This window comes from Notolabrus celidotus, chromosome 1, assembly GCF_009762535.1.
Source record: "Notolabrus celidotus isolate fNotCel1 chromosome 1, fNotCel1.pri, whole genome shotgun sequence".
NCBI lineage: Eukaryota > Metazoa > Chordata > Actinopteri > Labriformes > Labridae > Notolabrus > Notolabrus celidotus.
In genome coordinates this window covers 33,404,501-33,422,115 of record NC_048272.1, presented here as the reverse complement: position 1 = coordinate 33,422,115, position 17,615 = coordinate 33,404,501, and the positions used below count along the sequence as shown (strand labels likewise).

The 17,615-nt window shown below is 40.8% G+C and overlaps 1 protein-coding gene across 1 annotated transcript in view; it reads right to left on the bottom strand.

Moving 5' to 3' along the window:
* cadpsa (Ca2+-dependent activator protein for secretion a) overlaps positions 1–17,615 on the bottom strand; it is a 215,943-nt gene that overhangs the window by 129,941 nt on the left and 68,387 nt on the right. The window contains exons 4-8 of the mRNA XM_034691892.1: positions 10,876–10,956; positions 10,524–10,760; positions 6,989–7,110; positions 3,310–3,421; positions 3,083–3,222 (exon numbers count right to left, since the gene is read on the bottom strand). Coding sequence (XP_034547783.1) covers positions 3,083–3,222; positions 3,310–3,421; positions 6,989–7,110; positions 10,524–10,760; positions 10,876–10,956 — 692 coding nt within the window. The remainder of the gene's footprint in view (positions 1–3,082; positions 3,223–3,309; positions 3,422–6,988; positions 7,111–10,523; positions 10,761–10,875; positions 10,957–17,615) is intronic.

Below are 17,615 nucleotides of genomic sequence, written 5' to 3'. Positions count from 1 at the left end.
CCATGATAATAAACTTAAAATAATCACATAAATCACATAAAGTTTGTGCTTTATTCCAAAATTCAAATGTTGCAAGCTCTGAAATCTTCACTCTCATGATTCACAATGGAATTATGAGATGAATCACATGATGGTAGTCAGCATGCATTACCTTTCTGTGTATAAATCATATGCATGTCTAAACACTGAGGCTTGTTTTGTTCTTTTGTCGATTTGAAATCGTGATGTAGACGGAGGACGACGGGGAAAGTGCTTTTGTTGTAAAAGAACATCTGAGGGTGAGGACCCCAGTTTGATTGTTTGCTGCTGCTGGCTCTTAGCTGTTTGGTTAGCCTGCCTCAGTTTGCCTTGGCGTGCCTTTCCCCGCGGACCCTCCCAAAGCTGCTTTTGCCTGTCGTCCTACATAAAGCAGCACCCACGAGGCGCCACATGAGGGTCCGCCTGAGTGCTGTAAAAAAAAAAAAAAAAAGAGTGGGACCAGTAGTATGGTTTGGTGAGGCAGTGAGGATGTCTTCCAGGGCAGCCTGGTAGCTTCCTCCAAGGCCCCAAAAGAAGCATATGGAGGAGAAGGAGGGAAACAAGCAGCTCCTCACAGCTACACACCACAGAGCAACACTCTGAAGCAGAGAGTGTGTGTGTGCAGGAGTGTGTAAAACAATGTCACATTACTCAGGCAAGCTTTGTTTTCCAGTCTCTGTTTTCAACGCTTAGTCCCAACGTTCATCGAGCTTAGTATAAAAATGCAAAACTGTGTTGTTGTTTGTTTCTGTATTGCATGCCTTTTGTCCCTGCAAGTCCAACCAGGAAGACTGTTTTACGTTCATTTATTAAGTCATTGTTCATTCAGATCACTCTGTACATCTATCTCTCTCTCATCAAAGTATTATTTTGCCACAATCTTAACCAATCAATCATCCTGCAGCTGTCAAAGTTGAACTCTCTTCTCCTTCCTGCACCGTGAGTTTGCCGTTTCTGCATGGATCGTTGCAACCCTTCACTACCACAGTCACCTCACAGTCACCTCACGCCCTCATCTTCAGGTGTCCACCCCTTATCACTTCCTGCATCCTTCCTTCACCACCACCACCATAGTCCAAACTCTATCAGGGAATATATGACAACATCACAATAGGGTCTCCTTGCCAAAGACATTGCAGAAACCGATTAAGGGGGAGTAGTTCTTTTTTTTGTTCCCTGACACAGAACATATCGGGACATCCTCATTCAGAAGAAATTGGGTGCTGTAATGTTTGCTCATTCATACCTCTTCCAATTAGGAAACTGTGGGTCAGTCAGGATCGCCTAACATTGATAAATTGTCAGCCTTAAAGCTAGACGGAGTGAAATCAAAGGAAACTACTCAAACAACAGGAATGTTACTTGTACTGAAAACTTGTCTGGTACATTTCAGTCTCATGGTGTCATATAGTCGGTACCTGTTTTTCTCTGTGGTGGTCTTGGGCCTCTCTCCAGCACAGTGCATACATAAACTAACACAATCTACTGCAGCACAACAGACTAATTTTCAGATTTAACAAGTCTATAAGATGGGTTTAAAGTGCTCATGTGAAGGATGCAAAAAAAGAAAAAGGACTGTAGCAAAATACAAAACCCTACCTACTTCCACTTGTTTGTCTCAGAGTCAAATATCCACACAAGCTCAGGCATTTTGACATACCACAGCAGAGAAGCACAGATGCAATAAGAATATATAAGGCTTGATAATGTGTTGCAGTAAGATGCTCAATTAAAGTGGCATGTTAAATACCAGAACCTGGTGTTTAAGTACCCATCAGTGCGTTTCATGCTCAGACAAGCCAACATTTCTGCAGCATAAAGAGTCTATTAACGAGGTAGAGTCACATAAACATTATAAACTGACACACAAGACATATGCAGGAATTTAAATATCCCAACAAGACTACCTTTCAACTTTCCACAAAATATTAAAAAAGGTTACATTTTATAGATTTTTTTATTTTCCACAAGTAAAAAATGAAGTGTGCAGTGACAGCTGAACGTCACAAGAGGGAGGCAAAAGCTTTTCTCTCAGGCACAAGACGTCCATTAAAACAGTTTTCATAGAGCACTTTGACAAGTGAAGCTACAGAGGTAGTTTAGTGCGCATCATTTCCCACCTGTATGTAGCACACCTCAAACATCTCTCCTGTCCTCCTGCTGTACCGTGTGTTGGGGGTTAAATGAAAGGTAATGAGTGGTCAAATAAGTGAAAGAGAGTGACCAAGGAGTGATGATGACTAGAGTGGTGCAGAGTTAGAGATGTGGGGAAGTCTACCATCATCATCTTCTTCCTCTTCTTCTGCTTCTGTTTTTTTTAAGTTATTATGTCAGTTGGACCACAATGTTGTTTTACTGCCACTCTGTGTTTAACCTCTTAGTGTCCGTCTATTTGAAGTTCAAAATAAACCAAAATCATTAGACCAAATTTCTCCCAATTTACAAAGTAGTGAGAAGTGAAGACTGTGTGGGAAATGTTGTTATTGTAGTCATTAGAAACATTATGACCATTGTTTTAACACCATTTGTATTTATTTTATTTAATCTATCTTATTATATTATATTTTATTTTTATATTCATTTTTCTGGTATTTATCTGAAACTCTAAATTGATAATTGTAATGATTTTATTCTATTTTATATAAATTTTATTTTTCTTTTGCTTCTCTGATTTTATTTTATTGATTTGATTGTCATGATTTTATTTAATAAGTAAGTATTTAATATCACTTTCCTTCCCACTCTTACCTGTTACTGTTGTTTTCTGTCTCTCTGTTCTGTTGTGAAGCACTTTGGGCAGCATGCTTGAATGTATGAAAGGTGCTAAATAAAAATGAGTTGAGTTTAGTGGTGGAGTAGAAGATGTACCATGCTGTTACACCGCTGCTCAAGGATGACCCCAACGTGTACGGAAGCATTATTACTCTACATAACTGTAAGATTGAAATCTAAAAACAAAAAAAGAAAATGGTATAGATCTGAATCAAGTTTTCAGGATCACTGGAGAGCTCAAAAGGCTGATATATGGCATTAAAGCCATACTGATAATTGAGCAGTTACTTACCCACAATGCTTCATGTTCTGTGGTTTGTCCATGCGAATAGCCAGTTTGATCCTGAGGTCGTTGTCTGGACAGCCTTTGGACACCGTCATCTTGTGGAGCTCGGAATGCTTGGGGCTGTTTGGAGTCGGATGGAGAACAACCTGCGAGCATTCACATGATAATGTAATGGAGCTGTTCAATATAAACTTTAGAAAGAAGCTCCATGTAAAAGCACTATAACACCTCACCTTCCCCAGCTCCTTGTCCTCCAGAGCCAACACTCCTGTGCTCTCAGTAAACAGCTTCACCTTCACGGCAGGTAGCGGCTGGGTGGTGGTGAAGTCACCCTGGGTACCCCAACTACACACAGACAAACACACACATTATAAAACTGAACTGTTAAAAACTAAAGGTTCTGAGTTCTTCATTCTAGTTTGGGGGTTTTAGAGATATCAACCTGTCAGACTAAAGGCTTTCACTGCAGAACTATTGATGCCTCCTCTCCAATTGCAAACACTGGTAGACGATAATGATAATAATCGTGATATAATTTAGATATAAATCTAATTGATAAAAATGTGATCCCCCCCCCCCCCCCCCCCCCCACCTAATGTTAACCAGAAGAAGACGACATTGAACAGCCAATCATGTCGCAGGGTGAGAGGTAGGCAGGGCTTAAATACGTTTGGAGCAGAATGTAAACACATAAACACAGCTGAAGTGACCCTGAAGAAAACTCATAACCTGCCAGCTCAAAGCAGAGTCGTTAGTCTAACACTGTAACGACTCAGCGTTAACTGTTTATTGAATACACTGAAATGAATATACTTTCAGGATGTGGGTAAATAAATCAGATTATGCAAATGATCTCAACCTGAGAAAAATAAGAATCTACAAACAAAAATCTAATTTTAAACAAAAGACCTGCTTCCTTTTAGCACCGTCAGAAATGATGGATTCAAGAAGCTTATCAGAAAATTAAATCCAGATACAAACTAACAAACTGTCTGGTTTCTTCAACTTTCACTCAGGACCAAAAATCTGCCTTTAAATTTAAATGAAATAATGATTTGATTTTAAGCGTAATGATTATAGATATCGACTAATATAAAAAATGTTATTGTGATAACATATTTTTTAATATTGCCCAGCTCTGACGGCTACACTGCTGGTGTGTAGCCTGCTGCCTAAGAATAGAGGGACGAGGTTTACAAAAATCAAGCAAATATCTTCAATAATGTAGACTAAATGAAACAAATTCCAACTGGGGACGTTTTAAATTGTGGAAATTTACACACCATGCTAAAACAACAGTTTACTTTCTTGCTTTGTTTTGATGTACTTTGTGGAGGTTTGACTGAAATGAAGCCACAGCCTCAGTAAGTGAATGAAGACTCAGCGAGGAGGGCAGAGGAAGAGGACTGGAGCTGCAGGCCTCAGGCGGCACATATGAAGCTCATAACATAAGAATTGATTTTCTCTTTCTAATTTCCAGACACGAGCATGTACAAATATAAAAAGCATCCGTCCCCATCTCATCATCTGTGCCTTTCTGAATACAGATTCATCTCTGAAGTGTACACAGGTGAAGAGATGACGGTAAAGCCATTTGTTCTGCAGGAATCCTGCAAAAAAAAGTCAGTCTAACACCTTTTCACCTTCCCCTGTTTCTCATGAATAAAATTAAAAATAGGAGAAGAATGAAACTATTCTGTCTCTGATTGCAGACACGGAGGAGTAAACAGGATGAATAAAACACCTCTGAGCTTTTCTTTCATTCACAGTGTGGCTGTGAGTCATCTCATGAACCACTCTTCATCTTCTTTGTAGTCTTTCATGAGTCTGATGCAGTCGTGGTTAAAGGTCCAGTCAACAAATTATGCAAGTATTCAGCTGTTCTTTCAAAAAGTGTGTATCAAATACATGGAGATGAAATGGCATCGCTCTCGCCCACAACTGAGAAACATGCAGATATTACTCCAGAGAGGCTGGATCAGAGAGCTCTGGGGACACAGGCAGACAGTTTTGAAGTGCTATGCCCTGTTTATAAAACTATCTCCATTAATACAGTTGGCATTAAAATGAACCCTTAACTCCAATTTAAATATCTGACTTATATCTCCAAGATGAAAAAAAAATTAGTAATGTGTGTTTCTGACATCCAACTCATGATCCCTGATCTGCAGAGGTACTGCACTTTATATCATGTGAATGATACAACTCAATGCCCAGGCTGTGATGATGTGCAGGGCCTGATAATACTAATAAGGCCGGGGGGATGTGATTTAGGAGAGTCCATTGGTGTTACAGTAGTGTTTGTATCTGCAAGGTTTAAACTTCATCATCCAGATACATGCATTGGGTTTCACTAAAGCAAAGTGTTACTCATGCATCCCTCAAAAGAAGAAAGAATCTTGTCATCAACCCTCCAAAGGTGAGAAAAAGCTGCTGCAGCGTAGGGAGAACTAGTTCCAGACATCCTGTCCAAATGTCAGTGTTTCTAATGAATGAAAATACTAGAACAAAAAGCTGCTTTAATGATCTATGACCACAGAAATATCACAGAATCAGAATATCACACATAAATAGTATCAAATGAAACTCTCTCTGAGCTTTCCTTTCATTCACAGTGTGAGTCATCTGATGAATCACCCTTTATCTCTTCTGAAGTCTTACGAGTCTGCTGCTGGTGCGGTTAAAGGTCCGGTCTACCAATCATGTAAATTTTCTGCAGTTCTTTTAAAAATTTCTGATCTCATATGTTTCAACCACAGGCAAAGACAAGCTTCCTAGCTACACCTCTGCAAGTAAGAACCCACTGCTAGATATTCTTCAATCAGTATCAAACCACACAGAACACCTGGACCTGATGGCATAACCATCAAACCTTCAAATTCTGTTTAAATCAACTTGTTTTTCTAATTGTCTTTTTTTCCAAATAAAGAATAATTTAACTTTTTTGATGCTGCAGTGGATTTCAAAAGTTATAATTAGCTTCAATATCACCAAGCAAGCATAAAAAAGTCAGGCTAAATTATTTAAAGCGCCTACAAGATTGAAGCAGGCATGTTGACAGAGATGTTCAGAGTGTTCAGCCAGGATCTGTTCTCCATGTCAGACATTATTTAAATCACTTTCTCTTGCTGGACGAAAAAAACAGCATGAAATAAAACAGTAGCTTTAGCTCAAATCTCCAACGATGGTAGAAGTTGTGCAATTTGTTAAATTCTTTAAACATATTTTCTCACATGCACAGCAGACAGAGTATTCTCCAGTCTTTGTTTGGTTATTTTCTTTTTACTAATTGTATAAGTATCTGTGATAGTAGACGTGTAACGGTCAAAACACAAACAACAATTCTTCCATTATTTGATCTAACAGCGTCTCTGCTCATGAGGAACAAATCAGAACAAGTGCTTAACATTATGTCACTGAGCACAAAAAGCTCTGAGAAGAGATTTAAAACAATTGATTTAACACCAAACAGCATGAAATCAAAGCTTCTGGATGGAGTTAAAGGGTTTCAAAATGCAAAGCAGCGAGTAGTGCAGGAGCAGTGAGGGGTGCTGCAGTATGGAAAGAGAATAAATAGATGCCTCTCGAGTTAATGACTCTAAATGAGCCATTTACTCAAGAGGCATCAAACTCTGGTCTAACATGTCACAGGGCGAAATCTGACTTAATTGAATGTAGTAATTAAATGCTGTGTTCCCATTACAGCACTTCTTTTCTGGCACACTTTGAATCAGTCATATTCAATCAAACACAGATCAACCTTCAGGTTCAGTCACTTGACCAGCAGATGGCAGTATATTACTGAAGCTGCAACATCAAGGACATCAAAAGTCCACCTGTAATGCCTGATGAGGCTGTCAGAGGTTTGATCCTGCAGCATGTGTATGAAGGACGTTTTCTTTCTGTACTTACGTGGGTTTAGAGGCCTCAGCCTGGTCCGTCTGTAGTTTGTGTCCTCCCTCTACCTCCATCGTGCAGTAAACAATCCTGTTTGGAGCTAAAGACTTGAGACCCTGGACCTCCATGATCACCACCTGCAACACAAACACACAAACACACACACAGACTTAGTGTATGCACATTAAGATGGGAAGAATTGAATGCGGCTTTGCTCATAGGTTTAAATTATGAGATGCACTTTGGCCTTCACTATCAAAGTCTTTCTTGTTAGAAGTGAACATGTTTGAGCATATTCAGACATATTTGGAAGGTTGATATAAATTGTTGTGCCTCATTCCTGGAAGAGAGGTAAGGATAAGACGATCACTAAGCACACGCTGCTCATCTGTACGAGTTGTATCACAATTCACAAAATAAACATCATGGTGTATTTAAGAAGACTTAGACTTATGAATTAAAAACTTCTGACACATTTACCATGAAAAGGGAAGCTTGATTAAAAAACTTTAGAAGTGAGCGCATATTTGGCCTGGTGGTTAAATCGCCCACCCATATAGCGGGCGGCCCAGGTTCGATTCCGACCTGCTGCCTCCTTCCCACGTGTCATTCCCCCACTCTCTCTCCCTGTTTCCAGCTCTATCCACTATCCTAGCCTCTTTAATAAAGGTCTAAAAATCCCCGAAAATATAACTTAAAAAAAAAAAAGTTTGAATTTAACTTTCCAGAAGCTGTCCTCCTTTCAACACTCACATGAATCAAAACTGAAAGTGGCTCTAAAAATGGTTGAAATCAGGTCTAAGCCTGAACGTCTGTTTCAGCCAAATTCCAGAGTTGAAATCATTTCCAATGTTCACTGGGTTCTCTCCTCTTGTGTTAACATGCATGTTAAAGGTGGCTGACAGGGACCACCTGAGCCCAAGTTCTCTGAGTCACTATAAAAGCTGCTGTCCTAGTTCTTTGTCTTCGTGCTCCTTGTTTGGTTGATAATGTTTTGTTCATGAATCAGTGAAGTCTAATCTTGGTGTCTCTTCCTGTGTTCATCACGGCCCTTTGATACGCTTATGAACACTTCTTGCAGGGGATGGAACAGCTACTTTGAAAGTATAATCAAGTTAACCTTTTCCATTAACTATTATGAAACAAAGGGTTGAGTGATTGTCTGACAAACTGCACTAAGAGAGAGTTGGAGGCTGGAGTGTTACCATGTTGAAATCAGGCAGAGTGTTTGCCAGCTCTTTGTGGTTTCAAACTGAAACAGGTTGAAGAGGATGAAAAAGATTAGTTGAAGACAGTGATTTAATTCAGTATCGTGGATTTGACCTGAGGAAACACAACATCTTGAATTTCTTTATCTTGTAAGACTGTTGACAATCTCTTATCACAAAAACACACAGCTCTTAAAATGCACTAAAGACAGATTGTTATGGAGTGCAAATGTGACCTTCTCTACATATAGGACACGTCTTATGCAGACACTGATATTGCTCTTAATTAAAGACAGAAAAAAAATGAATGTCAGGGAAGCAAAGACTTTTGGTAATGATGTGACTCTTTAAATCCTTTAACTTGGACACAATCATTATAACTACGTATGCTACAAAGAAAAATCGAGCATAACTCTGCATTGTCTGAATTGTGATTCTGTCTACCTGCATATTTCCCTTAAATGAAAAGAGTCAATTCAGAGAGAGAAGTGTAACACCCAAAAAGGCATATTGTTTTTGTGCTATTAAAACAAAGAGGCAAACAAGACAGCCTTCAGAACTATGTCAGAGAGAAAGCAAGAAACAAGTCTGAAATCAGATCGAATTTTTTGAGCCTCCAGAGAAACAATTTCTTAGACAAAGTTGGCAGAAGCTGCTTGATCTCGGTTTTAGCAGTTTTTGGCACTCTTCTCACACCAGCTGGAAGTAAACTCCAGTGGCAACTTATTTGACCTCTGTTTAGGGTCTGCCAAAAAAAGCTTCAGAGAGCAGGATGAGTACATTTACAAAATGCAGTTCTCTTTAAATTATGCTGACAGATTCATGCTCAATGTTTTTCTCTCTCACTCAATGTTCTTCTTTCTCACTAGTGTTCATTGATAAACTTTAACATGTTTAGCATTTTGTGGGACTAGTTTTGTTGTTCCTAGACTGAAGTAGAGATGGTGATTAGAGATTGCAGATGACGGCTAAAACTGTGAGCTCGCCAAGTCATGTTTCAAAACATAACAGATTAATTCAGTTAAACGACCGGGAACCTAAGCCCAAATGTTTCCTAATGTCTTGTTTAAATGTTTCTCTATAGAGAGCTTTAAATTGCCTTGTCTAAATAAACCTGCCTCTCCTCGCTGAAAGTCACCCTTGAGTAAATTGTAAGGGATCACTGCCAGGCTCCAATAAAAGAGGCTGGAGTTGTTGGCAGCTGCTCCGACAGAGAACATTCATTGTACAAAAGATAGAATTTCTCCCACCTCCTCTACATTGTGTTTTATTTTTAAGTCTTGAAGAAAAACAGGTGATTATTTACCCTGAGATGCTGAAAACAACATCAGAGAGGCCTTGAAACAATTCTTGTGGAGGATGAAGACCGTCCAAATCTGGACACAGGTATTAGACAGGTAATTAACCAAGTGACAGGTGAGGAGAAACTGTTCTCTGTCTCCCTCTCTGTCTGGAAATGGACCTGTCAACCTATTAAGGTGAGCTTGAAAAACTCTGTCAGCCAGTAAAAATCCTGGGAGACATTTCCTCTCATTAGCACCTCCAGACACTAATCCTGAGGAACCATCCACACTGCATGGAGAAAAACACAGTGAAGGGTGGATAAGTGTGACAGCAGATGGACGTAGATTTATCTAAGTTAACGTCAGGTACATGTCTCTCTATCTCAACACCTTCCAGCCGCCCTGCACCAACCTGACAGCCAGTGTCTGGCTTAGAGTGATAGTTCAGATTTTTCTGAAGCGGGGTTGTATGAGGGTATACATGTTTTACCTCCAGTGGATGACAGTACTGAAATGAAAAGTAAGCAGTGTACAGTATTTTCTTGCCACTAACTTGGTTAATGGCCTGTCTTTTACCTTTTGCGGGCCTCTGTGGGTTTATACCTTTCCAACGAATCCATAAAGCGTAAACATATCAGCCCCACCTTTGAAGAAGGTGGAGCTGATATGTTTTGAGTTGAAGAAGATGACAGACTGGCTTTGATTAACAAGAAAGATCATTTGATAAGATTATTTGAATTCATTTATACGGAAACATTCTAGTGTCAAAAGAGTGTCTAAGCTCAATTAATGCATGACAATGAGTAATTGTGTTTAATAATCAAGATTGCAATATCAATCAAAACAATCGTGATTATGATTATCCTTCGGATTAACCCTTGTTTTATTCTGACAGTGCCAGCCCACATCTAGACTGTAGGCACTGCACACAACCTTAAATGAGTTTAAATGACCTTCATGCATTCAGAAACACAGTTTTGTTTTAACAGATTGTTGCTATTAACTTTTTTTCTCACACATCTCCAAACCTATACTCAATAAGTTTATTACACCACCCACCTCCAGAGTGAAGGACAGGACCACGTCAGATTTGGACAGTGTGTTCTCATCCTCCTGCCCCATGTCCATGATGGAGGTGTTGTGTCCTCGTTTCAGCTTCTGCAGCTTAAACTCTCCCCCTTTAGACACCGGCATGCTCTCCAGGTTGGCCATCAGAAGGTTGACGGATGACCGCAGCTCCTCGATGAACATGGCCTCCATCTCTCTGGACGTAAACCTGGGGAATCTTCCACCGTGCTGACCAAAACAGGGATAAGCAGTCTGGTTAAACTGGTTGCATCCATTCATATCTCATTCATCCATCTGTTAGGGCATTAATTCATCCATTCTTCAGTCCATCCTTGAGCCTTACCCGAGCGATCTGGTCGGCCATTTGCAATCGTCCATCCAGCTCTCTTCTGATCTGAGCCGCCTGCTCATCAGGGTTGTCCAGCTGAGGAAACACAAAGAGACACAAAGCGTTTTAAAAGCAGAGCCAAGAAAATATGCTGCGACATGAGCTTAATTCATTCAAACGTGCTTACTCCAAAAGAAATACATGTCTTGAAATGGACAATTCAATCTCTGAGAAACAAAAAACATGCCAACAGTGTAGCAACTGATCCAGAATGACAAATGAAATGAAAATAGAAATCTCTGACAGAGAGCTGACTCCATCAGAGTCCACCAGTCAGCTGTTGGTTGGTTTTTCTGCACCCTTTGAAAAATCGTTTTACAGAAAAAGATTTCACGTGGAGTCTACGTGCATGCTCCTGCTAACAGTTTCTTAAAAATGTATTTAGTGGTTTACATATAATGCTGCAGTGTAGTGTTGATAAATGTCACTGTCAACATGGTTTGCCTACATTACTTTAATTTATCTTCTAATCTTCAGGCACAAATAAAAGCTTTTAGGTTCAACCACACGGATGATTGTATTGATTGTGTTTAAGTTTTAGGAACCCAATGCTTTTTTAGAGTATGACCCCATTTGTGCTTTTGTTGTGCATGTACTAAACGTGCAAAGAGGTAACGCTGAAAGAGATGATGAATGTAAGGTGTCTGCAAAAGCTGTGAAAAAAGGCGTTGATCCTCCATGCACGTATGCACAAGTACCACTGAGCACTCTGACTTAATCAAAATGAAATTTATTACATAACAAACTGACCCCTCTTCACATCGACAGTAATCAGTCACTCCTCACTAATAGGACATTAACATATATGGCTGTCTCCTCCATCACTGATTGATGATCTGCATCAGCACCAGTACCAGTCCGACATATGAACACTTAGATTGATTGAGTGTTCAGCAGCATATTGTCCATGTACGTTTATTTTCTGTTGATCAGACAGGAGTATAAAGGCCTTTTGTAGCTCCGCGTTGATTTAATATTTTCCTTCTTTAAAGGCATCCTGTCCTGCATGCTTATGTGTAGCAGTAGTTACTATACAGACTGCCCTCTTGGGGATATTATTTCTACTGTTTGCCTCCCTCTGCAGTCAGAAGAAGCCTTGCTGCAAACAGAATCCAGTAATGTATGGAGAGGAGGAATCAATCTGATAACATGTGGAATTCATCAGCTGCTGTCCCTCCAGGCTGCAGGATCAATACTTCCTATGCCTGTTCATTAGCAGGGAGCAGGAGCAGGCTAATGTTAGTGTTGTCATCGGCAGGCGAGTACAAAGGTGTGCTCCTTCTCTAAGTGGAGTCACGCACAAACACACTGTGCTCTTTGCAGGATCCAGAAAATAACACCTGTGGTTGAGATTAGCAGCTGTAAGAAACATGTGAGTTTATTCTCAGAATTAAAGACATTAATAGAATTTTTTTTTTAGGAAACTTCCACATGTGACATGAAGAAGATGAAGAGCATTTGATAAACTGCCATAATTGTTACAACAGAAGAAGCAGATTTTAGTAAAACAGCCTTACACAAAACGACTATCCAAGCAATGCAACAGCTGCAGAAAAAGTTCCATGTCACAAATAAAGTCATCAGAGTTTGCTAAAGTTTAAGGCATCGTCCTGTCATCTACAAGCGGCAACCTCCGGCTGGCTCTGGAAGTACCGGAAACCACATACACACCAATTCAAAAAAGCCGATCTTTACAGCAGAAATAAACATGTTTACAGCCTGGTACAAAAACGAGTGTAGTCTGGATAGCTCATTTCTTGATCGGCGCACATTGTATGGGGGGTGAATATTTTCCTAACTTGGCAATTTCGAAGATATTAAGATTACGAGTTTTCCATTATGAGAGGCACAGCGGACTGGATTGACAGGCGGGAACACTGTAGCTGTTGGCTAGGAGGCTCAAAGCCCGCCTCTTTACCTCACACTAGCTCAACAGAAGTTAGGTTGAGTTCAGCATATCCAATATGGCTCCCGCCGACGATTGGCTGCAAAACAGGGCTTCAGAAACAGACAGTGAAGGAACGAATACTACGTTCATTATGATACAGTATATGGTCATCTGCCATTACTTGATAAGATGTTAAGATATCTGAGACCAAGGTGTCCAAGGTCAGCTTTTTCTTGTCTTGCATTCCAACACAATCAAACACACCATTAAAGCTGCTGTGAGGAACTTTCAGTGTGTGTCCATCAATTGCCCGATGCGCCTTATAACTTTGCTGGATTTGTCGTGTACATCTCAAGGTAGTAACTTCTGACCAAAATCATCATCCACTTACTTTTAATGCTCATACAAATCCAAAATCTTAAATTGTTGCAGTTAAACATGTAGAGAAAGGCTGTCTCTGCAACATGCCATCAGTTGTCTGGTCTGAAACCTGCCCCCCTTGCTCAGTTTCAGGCATCAAAAATGAAAACTTAGACATTGTTAATCTTGTTTCTGATGGTTTCGTTTACTTTTGTAGGTCATAAAGACGCATTAGTAATAATATCAATCTGTTTCACAACCAGTTAAAAACTCCTCACTGAGGCTTTAACGTCACTGAGTTTTTAGTCTGAGTTCTTGCAAATGAGTCATGTTAAATGATGTGAATTTGTTCACTTTTCCCAACAACAAACAGGATGCAGCAAACCGTTGATAATCAACTTGAAGAAGACCCTGGGAGGCCCAAGCCTAATTGAATTCAATTCCTGATTGAATTTGAGAGCTGTTGGAAGATTGCATGCTGTCAGGATACTTTTGTGGTGTTATTTAGCTTCAGTAAACTTTTGAAACTTTAAGGAAGAGCGGAAAAAAGGCATCACAGGCGAGCTAATCTAACTAATGTGAAGTCCTCAGTCATCCCAGATAACTCAAAACGCTGCACACACAGGAGTAAAGGGATCTTGTTGAAGTTGCATGAAACGTGACCCTCAAAGATGTCCAATTTTTGCAAAATGTAGTTTTTAATAACAGCTTCTATTGGTGTAAAACCAAAGCATTAGTTTCACATGCTGTGGAATCCTTCAATAGCTCTCCAGCTGCAGCTTTCATAAGACAAACCTCCAAACATAAACAGCCTATGAATTACACTACAATTTGGTTCCTCTGACGGCTGTTGGTGTTATAAGCTGCCAAAGCCCCCTGCTCCAAATAAAAGTTGTTGTTTCGAGGAATGCCTCGAGACTTTACAGGGGGCAGATGGTGGAGGAAGCGTGGGCAGACGGGGCCGTTAGGAGCAGCGAGATGAAGCAGCTTTCTGCAGAGGGAAACCAGAAACTGATTTAACTGACAGATGACCCACCATGAACAATATGTCAAAAGATAACTCTGAATACTTCATTTAACCTGGGAAGAAAACAACATACATACACGGTCTGTTGTCCTTTAAAAATATGTGATTTACAGTCTACTAACAGTGTTAACGATTATCATTTAAAAACTGATAAATATAGAACATAGGTAGACATTGTTTGTTCCTCAAGGCTAACATCAGCATTAGACCATGTTTCTACTATACAACACACAGAACAGTGTCACTTTGCTCTTTTGTGCCATCACCTGTCAGACCTGCAACACTGAAGAACCACTGTGTCTCTCTTACTGCCTCCCTCTCTGTCTCTGTCTCTTTTTCTCTTTCTGTCTCTCTCTATGTCTCCCTCTTTCTCTCTCTCTCTATTGATTTTCTCCCACAGTCTGCATTAACATCTTGCCAGAACACCCACCCCTGCTGTTACCACTGACTGTGAAGCTCGTTTGAATTACCGCTGTCTCCCAGGGTTGCACACACACACAATCACGCGCGCACACACACACACACACACACACACAAACACACAATCACGCGGGCACACACACACACACACACACACACACACACACACACACACACACACACACACACATACACACACACATCTTGTCATGCATCACAGAATTCAAACATCAAAAAGTGTGCAGAGCAGAACTGTGAATGCTATAATGATTTTAATCGCTCCCTCTGATATCCTGAGAGAAACCCAACCAGCACACACGCACATCAAACACACACACGCAGATAAAACACACACACACACACACACACATCAAACACAGAAGACAGTGGTGCCTCAGGTTGAAGGTATGCACTGTTCTCAATCTTCTTTTTTGTACTCGTGTTTTAAATGCAGAGTTAAAAAGACACTGACGCACACTTCTAATCTGGGCCTCAATTAAACACTGAGTCTGGACTTGTCTCTTTCAGATGCTGCAGGCCGTCCTTCACCTTAAACAGCCTGAACGAAAACATCATCAGGTACACAACGTTGTACTCTCACTTCATGAATAAATTAAGACCAAGTTAACTGTCTTCTCTGGACCCAGTGAGGAAATCAGAAACAGCAACCAGCGAAATACCCAAGCGGGAACCTCCGGTCTAAAAATATGAGTCAATGCGGAAGTGTTAAAAGCTGCAGTTCATCGAGGATCCGCTTGAGGCTGGCTCCGGAAGTACCGGAAGTCACATACACATGAATGGGAAAAAGACGATCTTTGCAGCATTTTTTTTTTTTTTAATTTTTTTTAAAGTTATATTTTTGGGGCTTTTTTGCCTTTATTTGATAGGATAGTGAAGAGAGACAGGAAATGTGGGGAGCAGAGAGGGGGGAAGACATGCAGGAAATGGTCGACCAGCCGGGAATCGAACCGGCAACCCCCGCGACGAGGACTATAGCCCCTACACGTGGGGCGCCCAGACCGCCAGGCCACCAGCACCCCGATCTTTGCAGCATTAATAAACATGTTTACAGCCTGGTACAAAAGACGAGTGTAGTCTGAAAAGTGGCTGATACCTTACGAGCCAACGCTCAAAGCTGACCTGCTTTAACTTTTACTTCAAGAGTGTCATAACGTCACCCAGCAGCAAAGAGAAAGACGTATGAGAGCTGCAATTAAAATCAGGATTATTCCACTAACAAATACTGACCTCTGAGCTTTTGAAACTCTAGAAATGTGGGATGATGAATAGTAATGGGAACTGCAGCTCTTTATAGTGATCAGGATTATTTGGCTCAGCTCATCAATGAGAGCTGGCTTCACCTCCCAAACGGCTCAATATAGCACAATTATGGCTTTGGTCAAATCAGACATTTTTAGTAATGTTTTGACCTATGACTGATATGTGTGAAAGTATTTTACTTTCATTATTAACTGTAATTATTAGAAACAGGAACAGGCTGCACGGTGGCGCAGCGGCTGTTGCCTCACAGCAAGAAGGTTCCTGGTTCAATTCTCCAGCAAGGCAGGTGCCTTTCTGTGTGGAGTTTGCATGTTCTCTCATGCATGCGCGGGTTCTCTCTGTGTACTTAGGCTTCCTCCCAGAGTCCAAAAACATGCTCACCAGGTTAATCGGTCACTCTGATTTGCCCATAGGTGTGAGTGACACCTCTATCGCCCTCCCCCTGCTTCGGATTGGTTGCACGCCTCGGAAAATGACAGCACTGAGTCAGTGCATGGTGTGCCAGTGGCCAAGCGGAGGAGAGAAGATTGTCCCTCTATTCTATTGTATATTAAATAAAACAAGGCGAGGGGGGGGGACCAGCTCCCAAACTGCTGGAGCTGGCTCATACTGTTCACATACAAGAGCTGGGTCTGAAAGTTGAGTCGTTAGCGACCGACACATCACTACTAAGTGAACACCATATCCGTCCAAGGGGTAGTCTAGAATGTTCGTGTGATGTCCATCGCTCATAAAAACATTTTTTTTTTTTATATTTTTGCAAAGTCACAATCTTGCAAAATAACAAGTGCTTACTCACTTGTGTGGAAATGGAATCTATGTGAAAGTGCAAACAGACTGCAGTTCCTTGAGTGTCCACTTGAGGCTGACTCAGAAAACCAAGGAATCCCTATTAGAGCCCATATGAAAGCAGAAAAACACATTTTAGCTTTGTATAAAAAACATTTTTGGTCTCTATAGCTCATTGATTCTAATAAAAAAACCTGCACACCTCTTTGAAAATAATATATATCTGAATGTTAGTTCACCATTTGCAATATTGCTACAGCCATCATTGAGGCTTTCTAACACATCTTCAGAAACCAACGAGTGACATCACTGAGACTACATCCCTGTTTTATACGGCCTTTGATGCCGCACTTCATGCTTTCCAGCATGTTATAGGATCCAATTTGGTGAGGTAGGGTGACGTTGGAGGGAAATTAAAGGTGTGGGGGGGGCAAGGTTATCGAGGACTTTGTAGGAGATGAGCAGGATCTTGAAGTGAATGTCATGTTGTAAAGAGAGACAGTAAAGGTGTTGAAAGATGGGTCTGTGGGTCTCTGGAGCGGGAGCAGCTGAGCAACCCAGTAGCTAAGTTCTGAACATACACGTAGTTTTTGGTGGTCAGTGGAGTCCTCATCCCTCATAAGATCAATTCTCAGTACTGACAGTATTTAGGGCATGTCGAAGCCCTATCTCTACACATTTCCTCTCTTTCAAGCTTTCCTTTCAAACAAAGGTGGGGAAAAAAAAACAGGCAGGCACTAGCACAATCTTACCTGTCTTGCTGTCACCTTTGGGTCTCAGTGTGAATGTTTCTATAAGTGGGCACATGCCTTTACAAGCCACGTGTCCTGTGAGACTCACATTATTGCATTGTGTCAAACCTGTGACTGCCTTCCGGCAGCTAAACAAGGCAGCAGCATTTATTAGCCATTCCCTGGTCTTTGTGGATGT